An 18,172-nucleotide genomic window follows, 5' to 3' on the forward strand; every position below is an offset into this window, starting at 1 on the left:
TATATTTCGCTGCGCCACTTAGCGCTATTAGATTAAACAATATTATCAATCAAGAGGTGATCTCAAGACAGTACTTAAGTGATACCTTGCAACTTTGCAGACATGGCCAAAATCTACCTTTTTCTAGTCTCCCGCCTAGGTTCATATTACATTTATAAGCGGTGCATCAGATTCCAAAAATCACAGACAGTCTTAGTTAGATACAAAAGCAAGGTTTATTAGATATCATAAATATGTACATACAATACAATAAGCTTAATTCCCACCTTAAGCGAGTTCCTGACAGTCAGGATAGAGTTAAAACATTACAATAGTATAAGTATAGTTAAACTGATTAAACTGTAAATCTCTGAAGTAAGATTCTTATTTATACTCTTCAATACCTTAATCATGCATGATTATGACAATAACTCTCTATTACTCAGTAGTTCAATCAAACCACACAAGATAGCATTTATATCTTTTACAATCCCTTCATTAAATAGCAATTCTTTACTCTAACCATATTCATAACCTCTTTTAACATATTATGTAACTCTATCACACTAAGAGACAATAAGATTTAAGGTAACCCTCTCTAAATCATAGTAGCACAGTCCTAATTAATATCAGTAATGTTCTTTCTTCTGTTTTACAACGTGGCACAAATCTTTCATTCACAATCTGGTAAAATACAAATAAAGTCTACTTATCTGCCCTTGGTTCTGAATCACATCAAAGGTCTACTGGAATCTGCCTCTCCTTAAACGAAATGTCCACGTGCTCCATCTGGCTTTCTATGGACTGCCGGGCTTATTTCTTCCACGGAGATATGACCGTCTAGTTCCGCTGCTGCCTCTATCGAAACCCTCTGGAATGGAGACACTGCCACCCTTCACCTGCTCACGGCACCACGAGATGAACACACAGGAGATCCAGGAACAAAAAACCTCTTCTGAGGGGTGCATGACCCTTATATTTCCACTTTTCTTTCTCGGCGTTTCTCATATTCTGCGATGTCCAGCCAACACACTCAAGTGGTCTTACATCACGGCGTCCAGCCTTCTCCGCTATATCGCATGTGCGCTGACGTCACGCTATTGCTTGGGGCGAGCCGCTCCCTCGCGTTACTGCTCCGTGACCTTTGGACTTCACTTCCCCCATCTTGAATTTGTGCTAACATTCTATATCTTTTAATACATATTACTTTATAAAACTCTGCTAAAGGTTTACACTTCCATTATTGATTTTAACTCATTTGTGAGTGGTACTAAATGCACATTTATTTGTTTTCTCATAGTAAAATTTGCTTCATATATTTATATAGCATTAATTTAATACTCAGAGGCAATCACATGTATTTATATTCCTTTTTTGTTTGGAAACGCATGTTAGATTGTGATAAGATAGGAGTTCCAAAAATCCCAATCTATCACAATCCAACACTATGCCATGTTGATGATGTGTTTGCTATTTGGCCTCACAGTCTAAACACATTGAATACATTTTTGTGCATCTTAACAGCCAACATCCAAAAATAAACTTCATGATAGAAAAAGAAAATGACAATTATCACCCTTTTCTAGATACACTAGTGACACAACTACCTAATAGCTCATTATCTTTTCATTCATAGAAAACCCATATATATGAGAGGGTATTTATATAAGCAATCACACCACCCATTGCAGTAGTATGGTCTCCTCAAAACACACAGTCTGGGCTATTTGTTCAAATGACATAGCCCTTGAAACTGAGCTCAGATACCTTCACAACACTTTTTGAACCAATGGCTATAATCCTTACAAAAGAGATAAAATACTGCATGCACACCCTCCCCCTCTCATCCCTTTTGCAACCAACACACAAGATCACAGCCAAAACTCTTCCCATCTCTTATATTCAGGATACACATCAGAAAAAACAGCTAAAGTTCTTGGCAAATACTCCATATCACTTTCATACCACTCATTCAGTTAGCTAACTTCATCTTCATCCTAGAGCATATAAAGGAAACAAGTAGTTTAGCCTGTTTTGAATTGATTGGATGGATCAGTTAACATCCATCTTGAATAGCACAAAAATTACGTCTGCAATCATTTTTATCGCAAACTGGAATTCGCAGACCCATTCTCTGGATACTCCTTTACACAGGATTAAATGAAAGAAGACATGGTGTCACATACAAGTTGCTATCTGAGAGGCTATTTTTGGAATCAGCACTGGCTATGAAGCACTCCCTCAACCTCTATAAGTATGGCTACACTAATTTGACAAAGATCTCGGAAGTCATTCTGAACCAAATAGCCTCACTTCTCCAAATTAACTTTATAGTTATTCAGCTTGTAGAGAGCATCACGTCAGGACATGAGTTTTTTTTTTTTTTTTTCCCAATTACAATATGAAATGTTTCATGGTGGACACAGAACTCCATGGTGGACACAGGAAGTTAAAGAGGCAGTGAAGGAAAAGAAGAAAGCATATCAAACGTTCCTGGCAAATAAGTCAGCTTGTGCTCTTAGAGACAAATGTATAGAGAAAAATGTAAGAAAGCTAAACACTGTATAAAACTAGCTAAACAAAAGTCATGGGAGGACTTTGGCAAGAATAGAGAAAATAAATATCAAGGAGGTGGCAAACTATTCTGGAGGTTGTTGAAGAAGCTTAGGAATGGAGGAAAGAGTGCTGTAAAAGGAGTTAGAGATGATAAAGGTGACATGAAAACGGGAGAAAAAGATATCCTCAAAGTATTGTTACACCTGATATCTTAGGAATATAGTATTCTCAGCTATCATGGTGTAACATGAAGAATAAATATCATAAATTAAAACCCCTGCATAAAAAAATGAATTATTTAATGGAAAATTTCTTGCATCCAGTAATATGTATAAAACGTAAGGGTTGTTGTTAAAATAGCTGATAAAGGAAGGAATGTATTGATATTGTAATATGACTAAAAATAAGGAATTCTAACTAAATAAGTAGCTAACAAAGGAAAGTATAGATTAATATTGTAATACGATTAAAAATGAGAGAGTTAAGTAAATAAGTAGAAAGGGGTGAGTCATAAAATACGTTATGTGAGAGATTAAGCTATTAAGTAGAATTCATAGAAAAAGTTTGAAAGGGGATTAAGTCAGGCTAGCACAAGAAAAGCAAAGCTATCGCTTAGGGCCGATCCCCGGATTGAAACATTGAGAACGGGCTTGCCGATCAAATGACGTTTGGCGGGAAAACGCCACCCTAATTGGTCGATGATAAAAAAAAAAAAACAAGTAGAAGGAGGAGAAAGGAAGTAAGAAAAGGTGCCATTAGGGGAGCAGCTATAAAAGGGTTGGTAACTCCCTGGAAGGAACTTTTTTTTGGATAGTCGCTTTTGGCCTTGGGGTTTGGTTTTGGTTCCGGTGGAGTTCACGGGGTTTTCCTGAGTGGCGACAGGGGTGACATCTCCTCGTCACAACACGGAAACAAAAGTGAACAGGATTTCGATTCCCGTTTTTCCTGAGTAGGAAGCAAAAAAAAAAAAAAAAATTGCCGTAGAGTCCTAGAAAAGGAGGGATCTTCTTCGTTTCGACGCTAGTAATAACTACGCAAAGCAGAAAGCTGTAAAGAGATCGATGTCCTCTTTGCTAATAGTAGAGCAAATATATGTGTGTTAAAGCATTCCAAAGTTACGAGAAGTTATACCAGAGGTTCGTTTGGAAAAGAATAAAGGCCCATACGAAGAGTTCAAGAAAGGTACTGTAAATCATAACCTATGTTAGCTAGAAATTTGTCTGTGAAAAGTATCGTGATTCCAATACAGAACTGTTGAAGTTATACTAGGACTTTAGTTTATGATAGAATATGGTATGAGTAGATTGACTAGTGTTAAAAATTTGTGAAAGATTAAGTGTCCTAAGATATTTTTGCATGTCTATTATATTGCTCAAGATATTTAAATGACATAATTGTGTGTTAGTGCAAATAACGGTATAACGGAATAGTGTGAATTAAGTAATTAAGTATCCTAAGAATTGAATGCCTAATGTAATGTATAAAATAATTGTAATGTCACAAGTATGTGTTAGTAAAGTGAATGATTTGTTAATCTACTTCAGTATGAATAATCAGATAGTGTGAATTGATCTAATTTGTTCACATCAGGTGAATTTATGAATTAATGTGTATGGTGGCATAATCACAAATAGCCCTATTGCTTGTAATGATTTAATGTTAGTCTTTAAGTATTTTAGTTTAGTATTTGAATTGTACTATGTTTAGAAACTTAATAAACCTTTTGTTCAATGATAAAAGAGTTGTCTGATGTTGCTAATCCAATGCACCACTTAAAATCATCGTACCTAATCGCGAGAAATTTAATGTTGAGGAAAGAGATTAAGAGTCACGACTGCAATAATATTTAAATACTAAGAGATATATTCGAGACTGACTTTCTCCCTATTTATGACAACATAAATGGTGCAGTTGATAACCACTTGAAAATATTGTACTTAGTCACGCGGAGAATTTAAGTTGAGAATCGAGTTAAGTGTCACGACTGCAATAGTTACACTTTCAGATATATTTGAGTTCTTTCTCCTTGTTTATGTATGTAATATCCTAAACTAAATATCCCAAAAGGCGCAGTATAAATACAAATATTAGGGATACTACGGGGAGCAATAACTTAGATAATGGTATAAGTTTTGGTAAAATCTCGGGCATAGAAGTTAGAAGAATATAGATAAAAGGAATTTGTAAGATTAGAGTAGAAATCGAAAATTGGGACACAACAGTATGGAGTAATTAGTTTGAAAAATTGCTAAATGAAACAAGCAGTGATAGCACAGCGGTAAAAAACACGCAACAGGCATACAGTCAGGAATACATATCCATACTTGAAGTAGAAAAAGCCATCAAAGACTTGAAATGTGGAAAGGCAGCAGGAGTAGATGATATTCGACCAGAAATGATGAAGTATGGTGGTATAAAATTCTTGCAGTGGCTGCACTGCATAGTTCAGAAGGCCTGGACACAGGGATGAATTCCCAATGATTTGAGTACAGCTCTCATAGTACCCATATATAAAAAGGGAAATAAATCTGAATGTGAGAATTACAGAGGTATTTCCCTAATGAGTGTTCCTGGTAAGATATATGCAAGTATACTTGAGAAACGGTTGCGAAGAATTGTAGAAGAAAAGCTTGGTGAAGAACAAGCTGGATTCAGGCCAAAAAGAGGCTGTCAGGATCAGATCTTCACTTTACAACAAATAGTGGAGAAATCATGGGAATATAACAAATATCTCTATTTGAGTTTTGTAGATCTGGAAAAGGTGCCAAGAGAGAAGCTATTCAATACACTACAGTTATATGGTGTCAATGGGGCATTATATCAAGCAATATTTAGTCTTTATTTGAGTTGCAAGTCAGTAGTTAGAATTGAAAGAAATACAGGAAAATGGTTTAATGTTAAATCCGGTGTAAGACAAGGATGTACATTATCTATATGGATCACATTATGAAGGAAAGTGGTATTAAACATGATATCAAAATTGGAGATGTTAATGTCAGCTCTTTACTTTATGCGGACAATGTTATAGTTATCAATAAATCCGCTACGAGTCTGCAAGATTCCTTGACTAAATTGAATAACTGCTGTAATAGATATGGTATGAAGGTGAGCAATAAAAAGACAATGAAAATAGGCAGAATCGTTGAAAATGTCAACTGCATTGTGAACAGAGAACCTGCGGAACAAGTAAAACATTTCAACTACTTAGGCACGATTTTTACTGAAGATGGTAAATTAAATATGGAAATAGACAACAGAATCAATAAAGCTGGTATAGTAGAAAGTCAATTGAATAAATTCATATGGAATAAGAGAGAAATTAGTTGGAACACTAAATTAGCTGTATACAAGACAGCGTTCAAACCAGTTTTAACTTATAGATCTGAGAGTTGGGTCAGAAGTAAAACACTTGACCAAAGACTAGAGACCACAGATATGAGAATCCTGAGAAAGATTAGAGGGGTGAACAGATGGCATCAATGGCAATATCATATTAAAAATGAGGATATTAGGAAAGAACTTGACATTGTAGGCATCCAGGAATGCATTAGCAGAGCTAATCTCAGGTGGTATGGTCATTTAAACAGAATGGGCAAGGAAAGATTGGCAAAACAAGTATTCTCTGCCAGGTTGGCAAGAAAACCACCCAGAGGAAGACTAAGATATAGGTGAATTGATACAGTACAAAGTGCCTTAGACGACAGAAATATAAGATCTGATTATATTGAAGTCTTGACAAGTAACAGACTTATCTGGAAGAAAATTGTAGAAAGGAAGTGTTAAATATATTTATTTAATGTCGTTTATACTTAATTGGTTATTACTTAATTTAATCCTTTCTTATTTTAACCTTACTCAATTTTAGTCCTACAAGCCCCTCTATTGTTATGTCGCTGCTTCTCTATATTATATCTTGTTCTACCTTTAAATAGCCCTCCTTCTAATCTACTGTCATGCCCTTAAAATATTAATTCAGATTTATCTCCTCTTCGGATATTGGCAAAATTTACATTATGCTGCTCCAACCAACATCCTATAACAGAGGAGACTCTTGTTCAGGGAAATAATTCTAAATTCAAAAGGGATACACACAATAATTAATCTCACGCTAGCGCTGTGCAGATTCAGTTAGCAGTCGTGAACCGAATATCACTTAAGCAATTATATCTATATTCCTTCATGCCAAAAAGTTCTATTTCTTAAGTGGTGGTTTGAATTCGTAATCAGGCATAAACTCAGGTATAAGGTACAAAACATGTTTATTGGAAAAACATAAAACATTTACAGTTAAGAAAATTCAAGTACTCAATGGATCAAAATTTGCTCTAAGTTAAGGTTCATACTAAATCGCAATGAATCTGAGTATGCTAAATCCTTCAATTACGTAAGGATAAGATTAAGTACAAGCATAATACTACTAGGATATAATTCCTTTCACAATTTGTTCACAGAACACGCATTGAACACTTTCATTAATACTCTATCAATAACTATCTTAATTCTAAATCTCATTAAGTAAACCTAATTAAATCACAAATCACAATCAAATTACTGCCTATCAACAATACTTGCTTGTTCCACAGGGTCTTAATTCAATCAAATTCTCACTTAAAAGTTCTCTACTAGTGTCCTTTAGTTACAGTATACACAAATTTCTTATTCTTCTAAGCGATTTTTAACAGAGAACGAAAATCTTTACATTACCGGATCCTTCCAGATTTCATGCCACCATCTCATGTAGATCTGGATTACCTTACTGTATATTTATTCATCGGCCGTCCTTTTGCCTGGCGATGCACTACGCTTTTTCTTTTTAATCGTTTCGACTGTTGCGTGCTGTCTACCGCTCCACAGGAAACTTTCTCCAATGGGACATTCTGCTAAGGCTCGATTCTGCATAGGCTGTCGTATCGCGATCAGCTCCGCTTGGCAATCTTCAAGCATTCTCAAGAAAAGAACCTGCCGTCCGTCATTACCGTAGTCAACCCACCGCTCTCTCACGAATCCTCCGACAAACTCCCCTCAACTTGAATCCAGCCACCCGAAGATCAAAAAGCCTCCTAAAATGACACGCTTCATCTTTTATTCATCCTTTTCGGGCGCCCTCTATTCGATGTGGTTTTCACCCATGAACCCCACCGTTCATGCCCCTTGGGTGATCCTACACTCTCCCTAATCTGTTAGGTTACATTATTCCAGGTAGCCGTTCTGACGTTATTTTCCGCATAGGTGTAGTCTCCATCGCTACGCTCGACTCATACAGATAATACGCGATTATTCCAGATTACTACTTATAATTTTTCTCAGAATTTTGTAATGTACTAGACAGCTTAAAATTGGGAATTACAAATAAGTCAATAATTCCCTTACACAATTCTTACTATTTTGACATATAATTCTCTGCTTCTCATTTCATTTATGCAGGAATAACTCTCACTATATGGCATGCATGGACTACACATTATTACATAACATAAAATAATACTTTATAATTATTAGCTGATGTACAGATATCTCATTAATAAGTAGTAATTATCATGTTAAATCCTGAATAAAGAATTTACTTGTAAAGCTCTCCATTCAGGATCTAACAGAAGTTAGTAATGATGTAAATTTTTCATGTAATACTATCTTATCCTGTACATCCCCTTGAGGGTACATGGCAGGAATTTGATGATGATGATGTTTCTATAATAGTCTAGTCGAGTGCAGTGTGATTGTCACAGTTGTAACTTGTGCTCTAAAGACTGCAGGTAAAAAACTAGCAAAGCATTAATAAGTTCAATAAATTAATTACCATATATGTAAGTATATAATATGATATTTGAATTTAAAAAAAAAAAAACTGCTGAAACCAAGAGGCCATTTTATACTCCAGATATAAAATCTGAACCGTTGAATTTGAAGATGGAAAACATCCTCAAGCAGTTGTGTAGTGGTGTTATATTAGATGCTTGTACTGCATCCTAATAAGCTTTTGGCATGTTAATGTACTGATGTATTAGCAGATTAATATATTTTATATATAAATATTTGCATTTAGTGAATGCATTAGTTTTTTCATTTAAATCCTAATTTTTTCATTTAAATCCTAACTAAATCTTACTTGTATATCATGAAAGCATAAACATTGGTCTAAAAATAAGCAGAGAAAAAACTAAAATCATGTTTAATCATTTTGTAACACCAAAAACATAATAATAAAAAACAATTTCTTGGAAAGAATCTCTTCATATACATATTTACGTGATCTCAGTGATCTAAACTGTGGACTCCAAAAGGAAATAAATAGAAGAGTTCAACTTGCCTGGAGTGCATTCAGAAAATTGAAAAGCATTTTTCAAAACAATGATGTCTCACTCTATTTAAAAAGGAAGACATTTAACCAGTGTATACTTCCAGTCATCACATATGGTTGTGAAATTTGGTCTCTAACAAAAGCACTGACAAACTAGCAACAACTCAAAGAAAAATGGAGAGGCATCATATTAAAAGATAAGAAACGAAACACCTGGCTAAGAAGCCAGACTCATATCGCTGACATCATTCTTCACCACAAGAGACTAAAATGGAAATGGGCTGGACATATATTTAAGAAGAGAAGATGAGTGATGGACCATACTAATGAACTAGATTCCAAAAGAAGGAAAACAAGGTCGAGGACATCCTAAAAGAAGGTGGAGTGATGAATTGTCAAATTTTGTTGGGAAAAAATGGTCAACCATTGCCAAGAACATAGGAAGGAACTGGAGGAGGCCTTTGTCCAGCAGTGGACAGATAATGGCTGAAAAGAAGACGAAGGTATAAGGAATGCGGAGAACCGACCAGGGCTTCTGACCTAATGTCCAATCCTCACCTTCTCGTGGTGCACCCTGTTGGGTATCTACTTTGATACTGAACGAACGAGGATGGGCTGGCAATTTGGGATTTAGCCGACCAAATTGTATTCTTATTGGTTAAACCAAAATAAAAAATGATGGTACAACATGACAAAATTTCATGCCGGCTGGGGCGTCGCCCGGTTAAACAAGGCCCCCGTTGTTTTCGCCAGGGAACCAGGGCGAACAGCGAAAAGTCAGCTACTGGAACAAATCTGAAAACAAACCCCAACTCAACATCACCAGAGTTAAAGATCGGTACTATCAACGTAAGAAGCCTGAATGGCAAAGAAATGGAGCTAGCTGAGGAATTAGATAAGTACCAGATCGACATAATAGGGGTGACTGAAACAAAAAAGACCAAAACTGGTGAGATCTTTCTGAGCAATAAATACAAAATGTTATATTCAGGCAATAACAATCAAGGAAAAGAAGGAGTAGCCATAGTATTCAACACAAAATACGAGGCTAATCTTCTTGAATGGCAGTCAGTCTCAAGTAGAGTAATGTGGGCAAATATGAGAATGGGGAACTGGACAATGAGACTTATTTGTGCCTATGGTCCCACAGAAGGTTCTACTAAGGTAGAAGTGGAGGAATTTTTTGAGGCTTTAGAAAAAGCAACTGACACAATGAAAAAGGAAAAGTTGGTCCTTGTTGGGGATCTAAATAGTAGAGTAGGAAATGATTGTGAGACATACAAAAATATTTTGGGAAAATTTGGAGAAAAGAGCAAAGCTAATAATAATGGCAAATATCTGTTGGATTTCTGCTCAGGACATGGACTGGTTATTACTAACACCATGTTCCAACATAAAAATGTGCACAAATTCACATGGAGAGAAGAGGCTAGGAATAAGAAAAGTCTCATTGACTATGTTATTGTTGATAGTGATGTTTTCTCCCTGGTGCAGGACACCAGAGTGTACAGAGGATTTGAAATTGGAAGTGATCACTATTTAGTCTTGAGCAGGATAAAATTGAATTTCATATTGAAAAGAATAACATGTAAGAAAGTTTTAAAGCGAATAAAAGTTGAGCAGCTCTCCGATGTAAACTGTAGACTAAAATACAGAAATATTATTGAAAAGAAAATGAAAGAGTTTGAGAACAGGAATCAAACCTTGGAGATTCAGTGGCAAACTCTGAAGGAAACATTGATTGATTCTGCCAGAGAGGCATGTGGTGAGGTTGTGTGCAAAGATAAAAAAAATCAGAACTCCCTGGTGGACACAGGAAGTTAAAGAGGCAGTGAAGGAAAAGAAGAAAGCATATCAAAAGTTCCTGGCAAATAAGTCAGCTTTTACACTTACAGAATAAAGAGACAAATGTAAGAAAGCTAAACAGCGTGTAAAACTAGCTAAACAAAAGTCATGGGAGGACTTTGGCAAGAATATAGAAAATAAATATCAAGAAGGTGGCAAAATATTCTGGAGGTTGTTGAAGAAGCTTAGGAATGGAGGAAAGAGTGCTGTAAAAGGAATTAGAGATGATAAAGGTGAAATGAAAACAGGAGAAAAAGATATCCTTGAAGTATGGAGTAATTACTTTGAAAAACTGCTAAATGAAACAAGCAGTGATGACAGCACAGTGATAAAAAACACTGACCAGGCATGCAGTCAGGAATACATATCCATACTTGAAGTAGAAAAAGCCATCAAACGCTTGAAATGTGGAAAGGCAGCAGGAGTAGATGATATTCGACCAGAAATGCTGAAATATGGTGGTATAAGAGTCTTACAGTGGCTGCACTGCATAGTTCAGAAAGCCTGGACAGAGGGACGAATTCCCGATGATTGGAGTAGAGCTCTCATAGTACCCATATATAAAAAGGGAAATAAAACTGAATGTGAGAATTACAGAGGTATTTCCCTACTGAGTGTTCCTGGCAAGATCTATGCAAGTATACTTGAGAAACGGTTGAGAAGAATTGTGGAAGAAAAGCTTGGTGAAGAACAAGCTGGATTCAGGCCAAATAGAGGCTGTCAGGATCAGATCTTCACTTTACGACAAATAGTCGAGAAAGCATGGGAATATAACAAAGATCTGTATTTAAGTTTTGTCGATTTGGAAAAGGCATATGACAAGGTGCCAAGAGAGAAGCTATTCAATACGCTGCAGTTATATGGTGTCAATGGGGCATTATATCAAGCAATACTTAGTCTTTATTTGAGTTGTAAGTCAGCAGTTAGAATTGAAGGAAGTACAGGAAGATGGTTTAATGTTAAATCTGGTGTGAGACAAGGATGTACATTATCCCCTCTGTTATTCATTATCTATATGGATTACATTATGAAGGAATGTGGTATTAAACCTGATATCAAAATTGGAGATGTTAATGTCAGCTCTTTGCTTTATGCAGATGATGTTATACTTCTAAATAAATCCGCTACAAGTCTGCAAGATTCTCTGACTAAATTGAATAGCTGTTGTAATAGATATGGTATGAAGGTCAGCAATAAAAAGACAAAGACAATGAAAATAGGCAGAATCATTGAAAATGTCAACTGTGTTGTGAATGGAGAACCTGTGGAACAAGTAAAACATTTCAGCTACTTAGGCACAATTTTTACTGAAGATGGTAAACTAAATATAGAAATAGACAACAGAATCAGCAAAGCTGGTATCGTGGGAAGTCAATTGAATAAATTCATATGGAATAAGAAAGAAATTAGTCGGAACACTAAATTAGCTGTATACAAGACTGTGTTCAAACCAATTTTAACTTATGGATCTGAGAGCTGGGTCAGAAGTAAAACACTTGACCAAAGACTAGAGACAGCAGATATGAGAGTCCTGAGAAAGATTAGAGGCGTGAACAGATGGCATCAATGGCAATATCATATTAAAAATGAGGATATTAGGAAAGAACTTGACATTGTCAGCATCCAGGAATGCGTTAACAGAGCTAATCTCAGATGGTATGGTCACTTAAATAGAATGGGAGAGGAAAGATTAGCAAAACAAGTGTTCTCTGCCAGGTTGGCAGGAAAACGACCCAGAGGAAGACCAAGATATAGGTGGATTGATACGGTACAAAGTGCCTTAGACGATAGAAATATAAGATCTGATAATGTTGGAGTCTTGACAAGTAACAGACTGATTTGGAGGAAAATTGTAGATAGGAAGTTAGTAATGATGTAATTTTTTCATGTAGTACTGTCATATCCTGTACACCCCTTGAGGGTACATGGCAGGAATTTGATGATGATGATGATGATGATGATGAGGTATAACAAACAATTTTACATTGTCTTGTATGGGAAAATATTGTTTCATAAATTACAGTAAAGAAAATGCCCCACGTGATTGTTATACACACATTATATTAAAATTAATGCTTAAGATGCTGTCAGCAGTAAGTGTAAAATTTGTGGTAATCTTATATGGTAAGAATAGCACAAAATAGAGATTTTGAAAAGAGATTTTGGGGCCATCTTATACACCCAGTCACCTTGTATGTCAGCATATAAGGTATATTTTTTCCTCTTGGTGCTGTTTATACTGAGAAGTACCATCATGAATGAACAAGTGAGGACTAAACATTAGGTTCTGAAGTCCAGTCAGTTCTCTATATTCCTTACAAGATATGTGGAGGTCTTCTCTTCTCAGTTATGCACTGATTCTTAAAGCAATCTTTACAGAAAAGCATCCATATGAAAATGTGGAGTTTTCTTCTCAAAAAATGCAATATAAAACATAACTGGCAATTAGTGAGCTGTTAAAGTCACAAGACTACTTTTACAATCTAAATCTACTTGCAAATGAGATAACGAAAGTCCCATTATAAGATAAAATGAGTCTCCTCAATGCAATTTTGCAAATTTGACCTCGAACACAATATCACTATATTTTAAGCTCAAAATAAATTTCAAAATAAAAGTCATGTTTATCAATTATATAACCCTCAAAAATCATATTTTCATTCACCAACAATATGCTAAAGTATAGTAGATTAAAATACATTTTTCCAAAACTTCTAGACTATGAGTGCAAGGTAAATGATTTTCTGGATGTTCTATGCCCAGGTTTCTCAACCTTTCTGAAACTAGGATACCACAGCACCCATCTCTAAAAAAGAGACTAAAGCTGAATCTGAGAATTACAGAGGAATTTCTCTACTGAGTGCTCCTAATAAGATAAACAGCTAAGAAAAATTGTGGAGGAGAAGCTTGCAGAAGAACAAACTGGGTTCAGGCCAAAACAAGTTTGTCAAGATCAGATTTTCACATTAACACAAATGGTTGAGAAATCATGGGAATATAACATGGATCTGTATTTAAGTTTTGTAGACCTGCAAAAGGCATATGACAATGTGCCAAGAGGAAAGCTGTTGCAAAACACTCCAGTTATATAATGTAAATGGGACATAATATCAAGCAATAAACAGTCTCTATCAGAGTTGTAAATCAGCAGTTAGAATTGAAGGAGGTACAGGAAGATGGTCTGATATAAAATCAGGAGTGCAACAAGGGTGCACATTATCTCTGATGTTATTCATCATCTATATGGATCACATTATGAAGGAAAGTAGTATTAAACCCGATATCAAATTTGGATATGTTCATCTCAGTTCTTTACTTTATGCCAATGATGCTATACTCCTAAATAAATCTAGGGCAAGTATGACCAAATTGAATAACTGCTGTAATAAATTTGGTATGAAAATCAGCATTAAAAAGACAAAGACAATGAAAATTGGCAAAAGATCAACTGCATCCTGAATGGAGAACCTATAAAACAAGTAAAACATTTCAGCTTTTAGGTACCATTTTTAGTGAAGATGGCAAATTAAATTTGGAAATAGACTCAGAATTAGCAAAGCTGGTATGGTAAGAAGTCAATTGAATAAATTTATAAGGAATAAGAGAGAGAGAGATTAGTAACACTAAACTAGCAGTATACAAGACAGCATTTAAACAATTTTAACTTATGGATCTGAGAGCTGGATCAGAAATAAAACTCTTGATCAAAGACTAGAGACCACAGATAAGAGAGTCCCGAGAGAGATTGGGGGACTGAACAGATAGCATTAATGGCAGTATCATATTAAAAAATGAGGATATTACAACACATTCCTGAATGCTAAGAAATTGGCATTGTTAGCATTCAGGAATGTGTTAGCAGATATAATCTCAGGTGGAATGGCCACTTAAACAGAATAGGAGAGGAAAGATTAGCTAAACAAATCTTCTTTGCCAGAATGGCAGAAAAAAGACTGAAGGAAGACCAATATGTAGATGGATTGATACAGTTAAAAGTGCTTTAAAAGATAGAAATATAAGAGCTGATAATATTGGAATGTTGACAGATAACAGACTGATTTGGAGGAAAATTGTTGATCTGAAGTTAGTAATGATGTAACTGTTCATGTAGTACTATCATAAGATCCTGTACACTCTCTGAGGATATATGTTAGGAATTCAATGATGAAACTTACTGAAGTTATCATTGCAGATATGATACCATATCTGCAATGATATGGTATCAGATCTGCTGATTTGAACGCCTCGTTGGTCAAATGAACAGCATATCCCCTATCTCTAATTAATAGGTTGCAGGTATTGATGTTTGCAAACATCTTTTTTTTTTGGGGGGGGGGAGGTCGATGAATTTCATTATCTAGAATGAGACCATCCGTCATTCTGTTAATATAACGGTAGCATAAAGTGGTTAGAAAATTCATGTTTGGTCACTAGAATAATTTTTGGATTACTTAACACTGTGCTGCGTATAAGAACTGGGATGCATTCCATTGGTTTTGAAATACTGCCCAGTCTGAATACAATGGTATGTGAGATTCCAAGCTCTCTGGCAATATCAGTAATGATGTGGCCTTCAAACTTTTACATAATTTTTGGATTACTTAACACTGAGCTGAATATAAGTCTACAGTTCTAATGCATTATTGATTTATATCCTTTCAATGGGCAGAATTCACATTAAAAAATTCTCAACTGAATATAGAATCATATTTTTACATAAGTAATCCTTATTTAATCCTTATTATAATGTCAATTTATATCTCAATTAAAACATAGATCTTTTATAATACATGAAAACTCACCAAAACATTTAGAGTTTCTTCAGTTTTTGCAAAATACTTAGCAAATCCATAAACATGTCGTGGTTCAGACATATCAAGTATGTGCACATGAATTTTCTATAACAAAAAAATATATATTACTAAATAACTTAAGGAATTGACAACGTAGATACAAATATAAATTAAATTATACTTTAATAAATATTTCAGATATTTCGGCAACGTCACGTTGCCATCTTCAAAAGGAACTTACAAAAAAGGCATGTGCACGTAGGCACTACAACACAGTAACTGAGAAAGAAGTGATGAAGCTATAGTTCTCCTAAAATTCCTGATGGTGCCCCCTAGCGGGCTAAGTAGGTGTTCTTGGCCGTTGGGCTGATGGTCTACTGATGTAAGCCTCCCAAATTTGAGGCAGTCTCATACAACCAAATTTGTTGAGGTTTGGAGAGTTTCTTAGGGCTGAGGCTGATTCCATAAATAGTCTTTCGAATTTGTATTTGCTACGGTGTATTACTGTAGTTTCTTCCACCGTATTCTGTGGCGTGTATCCAGAGCATGGTCTGCAAGACCAGAATGGCTGTACATGTGAAAATGGACGTAGTCCTAGTGTTCCGAAATTCTGATATTCGTTGTCCTGCCTGTTTGGCCAAAGTAAGACAGTTTACAGCTGCAAGAGACCTGGTATACACCAGGTAGGTCTAGGGGAAGTGGTTGGTCTTTAGTGGAGCGGATAAGGGATGCCAATTTTCTGTATGGTCTGTAACAGGAGGTCGAGTCATGTTTTTTTAAGATTTTGGTAATTTTTTCCAAGGTGCCTCGGATGTAGGGAATGGTGATGAATTTAGAGTAATCTTTGTTGTGGAGGAGGGTTATGGTTTGTAGGTTTCAATATTTTTTGGATTTTTTTGGGGAGGTAGTCATTGGCTGAGAAAGTATTGAGGATGTGATTTAGTTCAGTGTTTAGATCCATGTCATTAGAACAGATTAGTTTAGCCCTGTTGTATAGTATTTGCACCACTCCATATTGTTGTGAGGGGGGGGGTTGTGGGATTGTTCGTGAATGTACCTGCCTGTATGGGTGGGTTTTCTATAAACTGAGAAAAACCAAAGTTCCATCAGGCTGGCGGATGACTAGTGTATCTAGGAAAGGGAGACTGTTGTTTTCCTCTTTTTCCAGGGTGAACTTGATTCTGAGGTGTTGGTTGTTTAAGTGTGTTAAGAAGGAGAGGAGTGTATCAGAGCCATATGGCCAAATAGCGAACACATTATCAATGAAGCAAAGCCATATGGTTGGTTATTGTGGGGCAGAGGATAAGGCATTTTCTTCAAAGGTCTCCATAAAGAAATTGGCCAAGGGTGGGGAGAGTGGTGAACCCATGGGTGTCCCCTCTATTTGTTTGTAGAATTTTCCCTGCCAAACGAAATAGCCTGAGTTCATTGTGAACTGAAATAGGGCTGAGATATCGGGAGAAAATTTAGCTTGGATTAGCTCTAAAGTTAGTGGGACATTTGTGAATAAGGAGGAGACGTCAAAGCTGACCATTATGTCAGTATGTTGGAGTGTAAGGTTTTCTATGCTGGCTTTGAAGTGGGCTGAGTTTTTTATGTGTGATGGTGTGTTGCCAGTATAGTGTGTGAGCGCTTTGGCCAAATGTTTAGCTAATTTGTATGTGGGAAAATCAATGCCATGCACTATGGGACGTAATGGCACATTTTCTTTATGTATTGTTGGGAGTCCATAAATACGGTGGGGGGGGGGGTATAGCTTTAAACAGCTTTAATCTGTTGGTAACTTCTACAAGCCAAGAAGTGACTTTCTTAAGGAGCCTGTGAAGTTTTCTGATTTGTGAGTTGGTGGGATTATATTTGATAGGAAGGTAAGTAGCCCAATCTAATATAAGAGCATTAAGCTTACCTGTGTAGTCCTTTTGGTTAAGTACTACAGTTGCATTGCCCTTATCCGCTTTGGTGATAACTATTTCTTTATTATTCCTCATTTCCTGCTGAGCTTTATATTCCTTTGTTGGATATGTTGGTTTTTGGTGGTCTTGCTTTGGAGAGGACACAAGCTGCATCCAGTCTTACACTGTTGGCGATTTGATCTGGAAGGTGGTGGATTATGCGTTCGATCTGGATCATAATATCCTCACACTAGGTATTTTTCTGGGAGCAATGGTGAAGTTGTGGCCACGTGAAAGTGCGTCGAGTGCTTCAGGCTTCAGGATGACTGAAGAAAGGTTGATTACGGTGTTGGTAGGAAGTTTTGGATTGATGGTCGGATTCATTTTTAATTTTTTCATCTGTCGCCCTTGTATTTTTTTCAAATTCTTTGTCTGCTGCGGTACATAAGACGTCATGTAAAATCGACCAAAGCTCGTGATTTAAAGTACACAAAAGCTCTTCTTCAAAAGCTCGAATAGCTTTGTTAATGTCCGCTAAGAGAAACCGCGTGGCAGTGATTTGTTCCCGAAGCAAAGCGTAGCTGGTGTTGTTATAGATACGGAGAGCTTTTTGTGCAACAAAACGATGCTTGAATTTTATACAATTCGAGATTACCTGATTATCCCGGCACCGTTTTAGGAAAGTTAGACGATTTAATTGTCTAGACAGCTTCAACTTCATTTTATCGTATTGGCAGGCCTTCCGTGCGATCGCATCTCCGTGGATGATGGTAATGCTCGTAGACAGGCTTATACATTGGTTATACATT

The 18,172-nt window shown here is 36.1% G+C and overlaps 1 protein-coding gene across 1 annotated transcript in view; it reads right to left on the bottom strand.

Moving 5' to 3' along the window:
- Positions 1-18,172, bottom strand: part of LOC150100803 (dehydrogenase/reductase SDR family member 12-like) — a 149,900-nt gene that overhangs the window by 76,265 nt on the left and 55,463 nt on the right. Inside the window, exon 4 of the mRNA XM_090401265.1 lies at positions 15,481-15,576. Coding sequence (XP_090257391.1) covers positions 15,481-15,576 — 96 coding nt within the window. The remainder of the gene's footprint in view (positions 1-15,480; positions 15,577-18,172) is intronic.

The sequence above is a fragment of the Typopeltis vanoorti genome, chromosome 12 (genome assembly GCF_054136105.1).
Source record: "Typopeltis vanoorti isolate ZY-2024b chromosome 12, IOZ_Tvanoo_1.0, whole genome shotgun sequence".
NCBI lineage: Eukaryota > Metazoa > Arthropoda > Arachnida > Uropygi > Thelyphonidae > Typopeltis > Typopeltis vanoorti.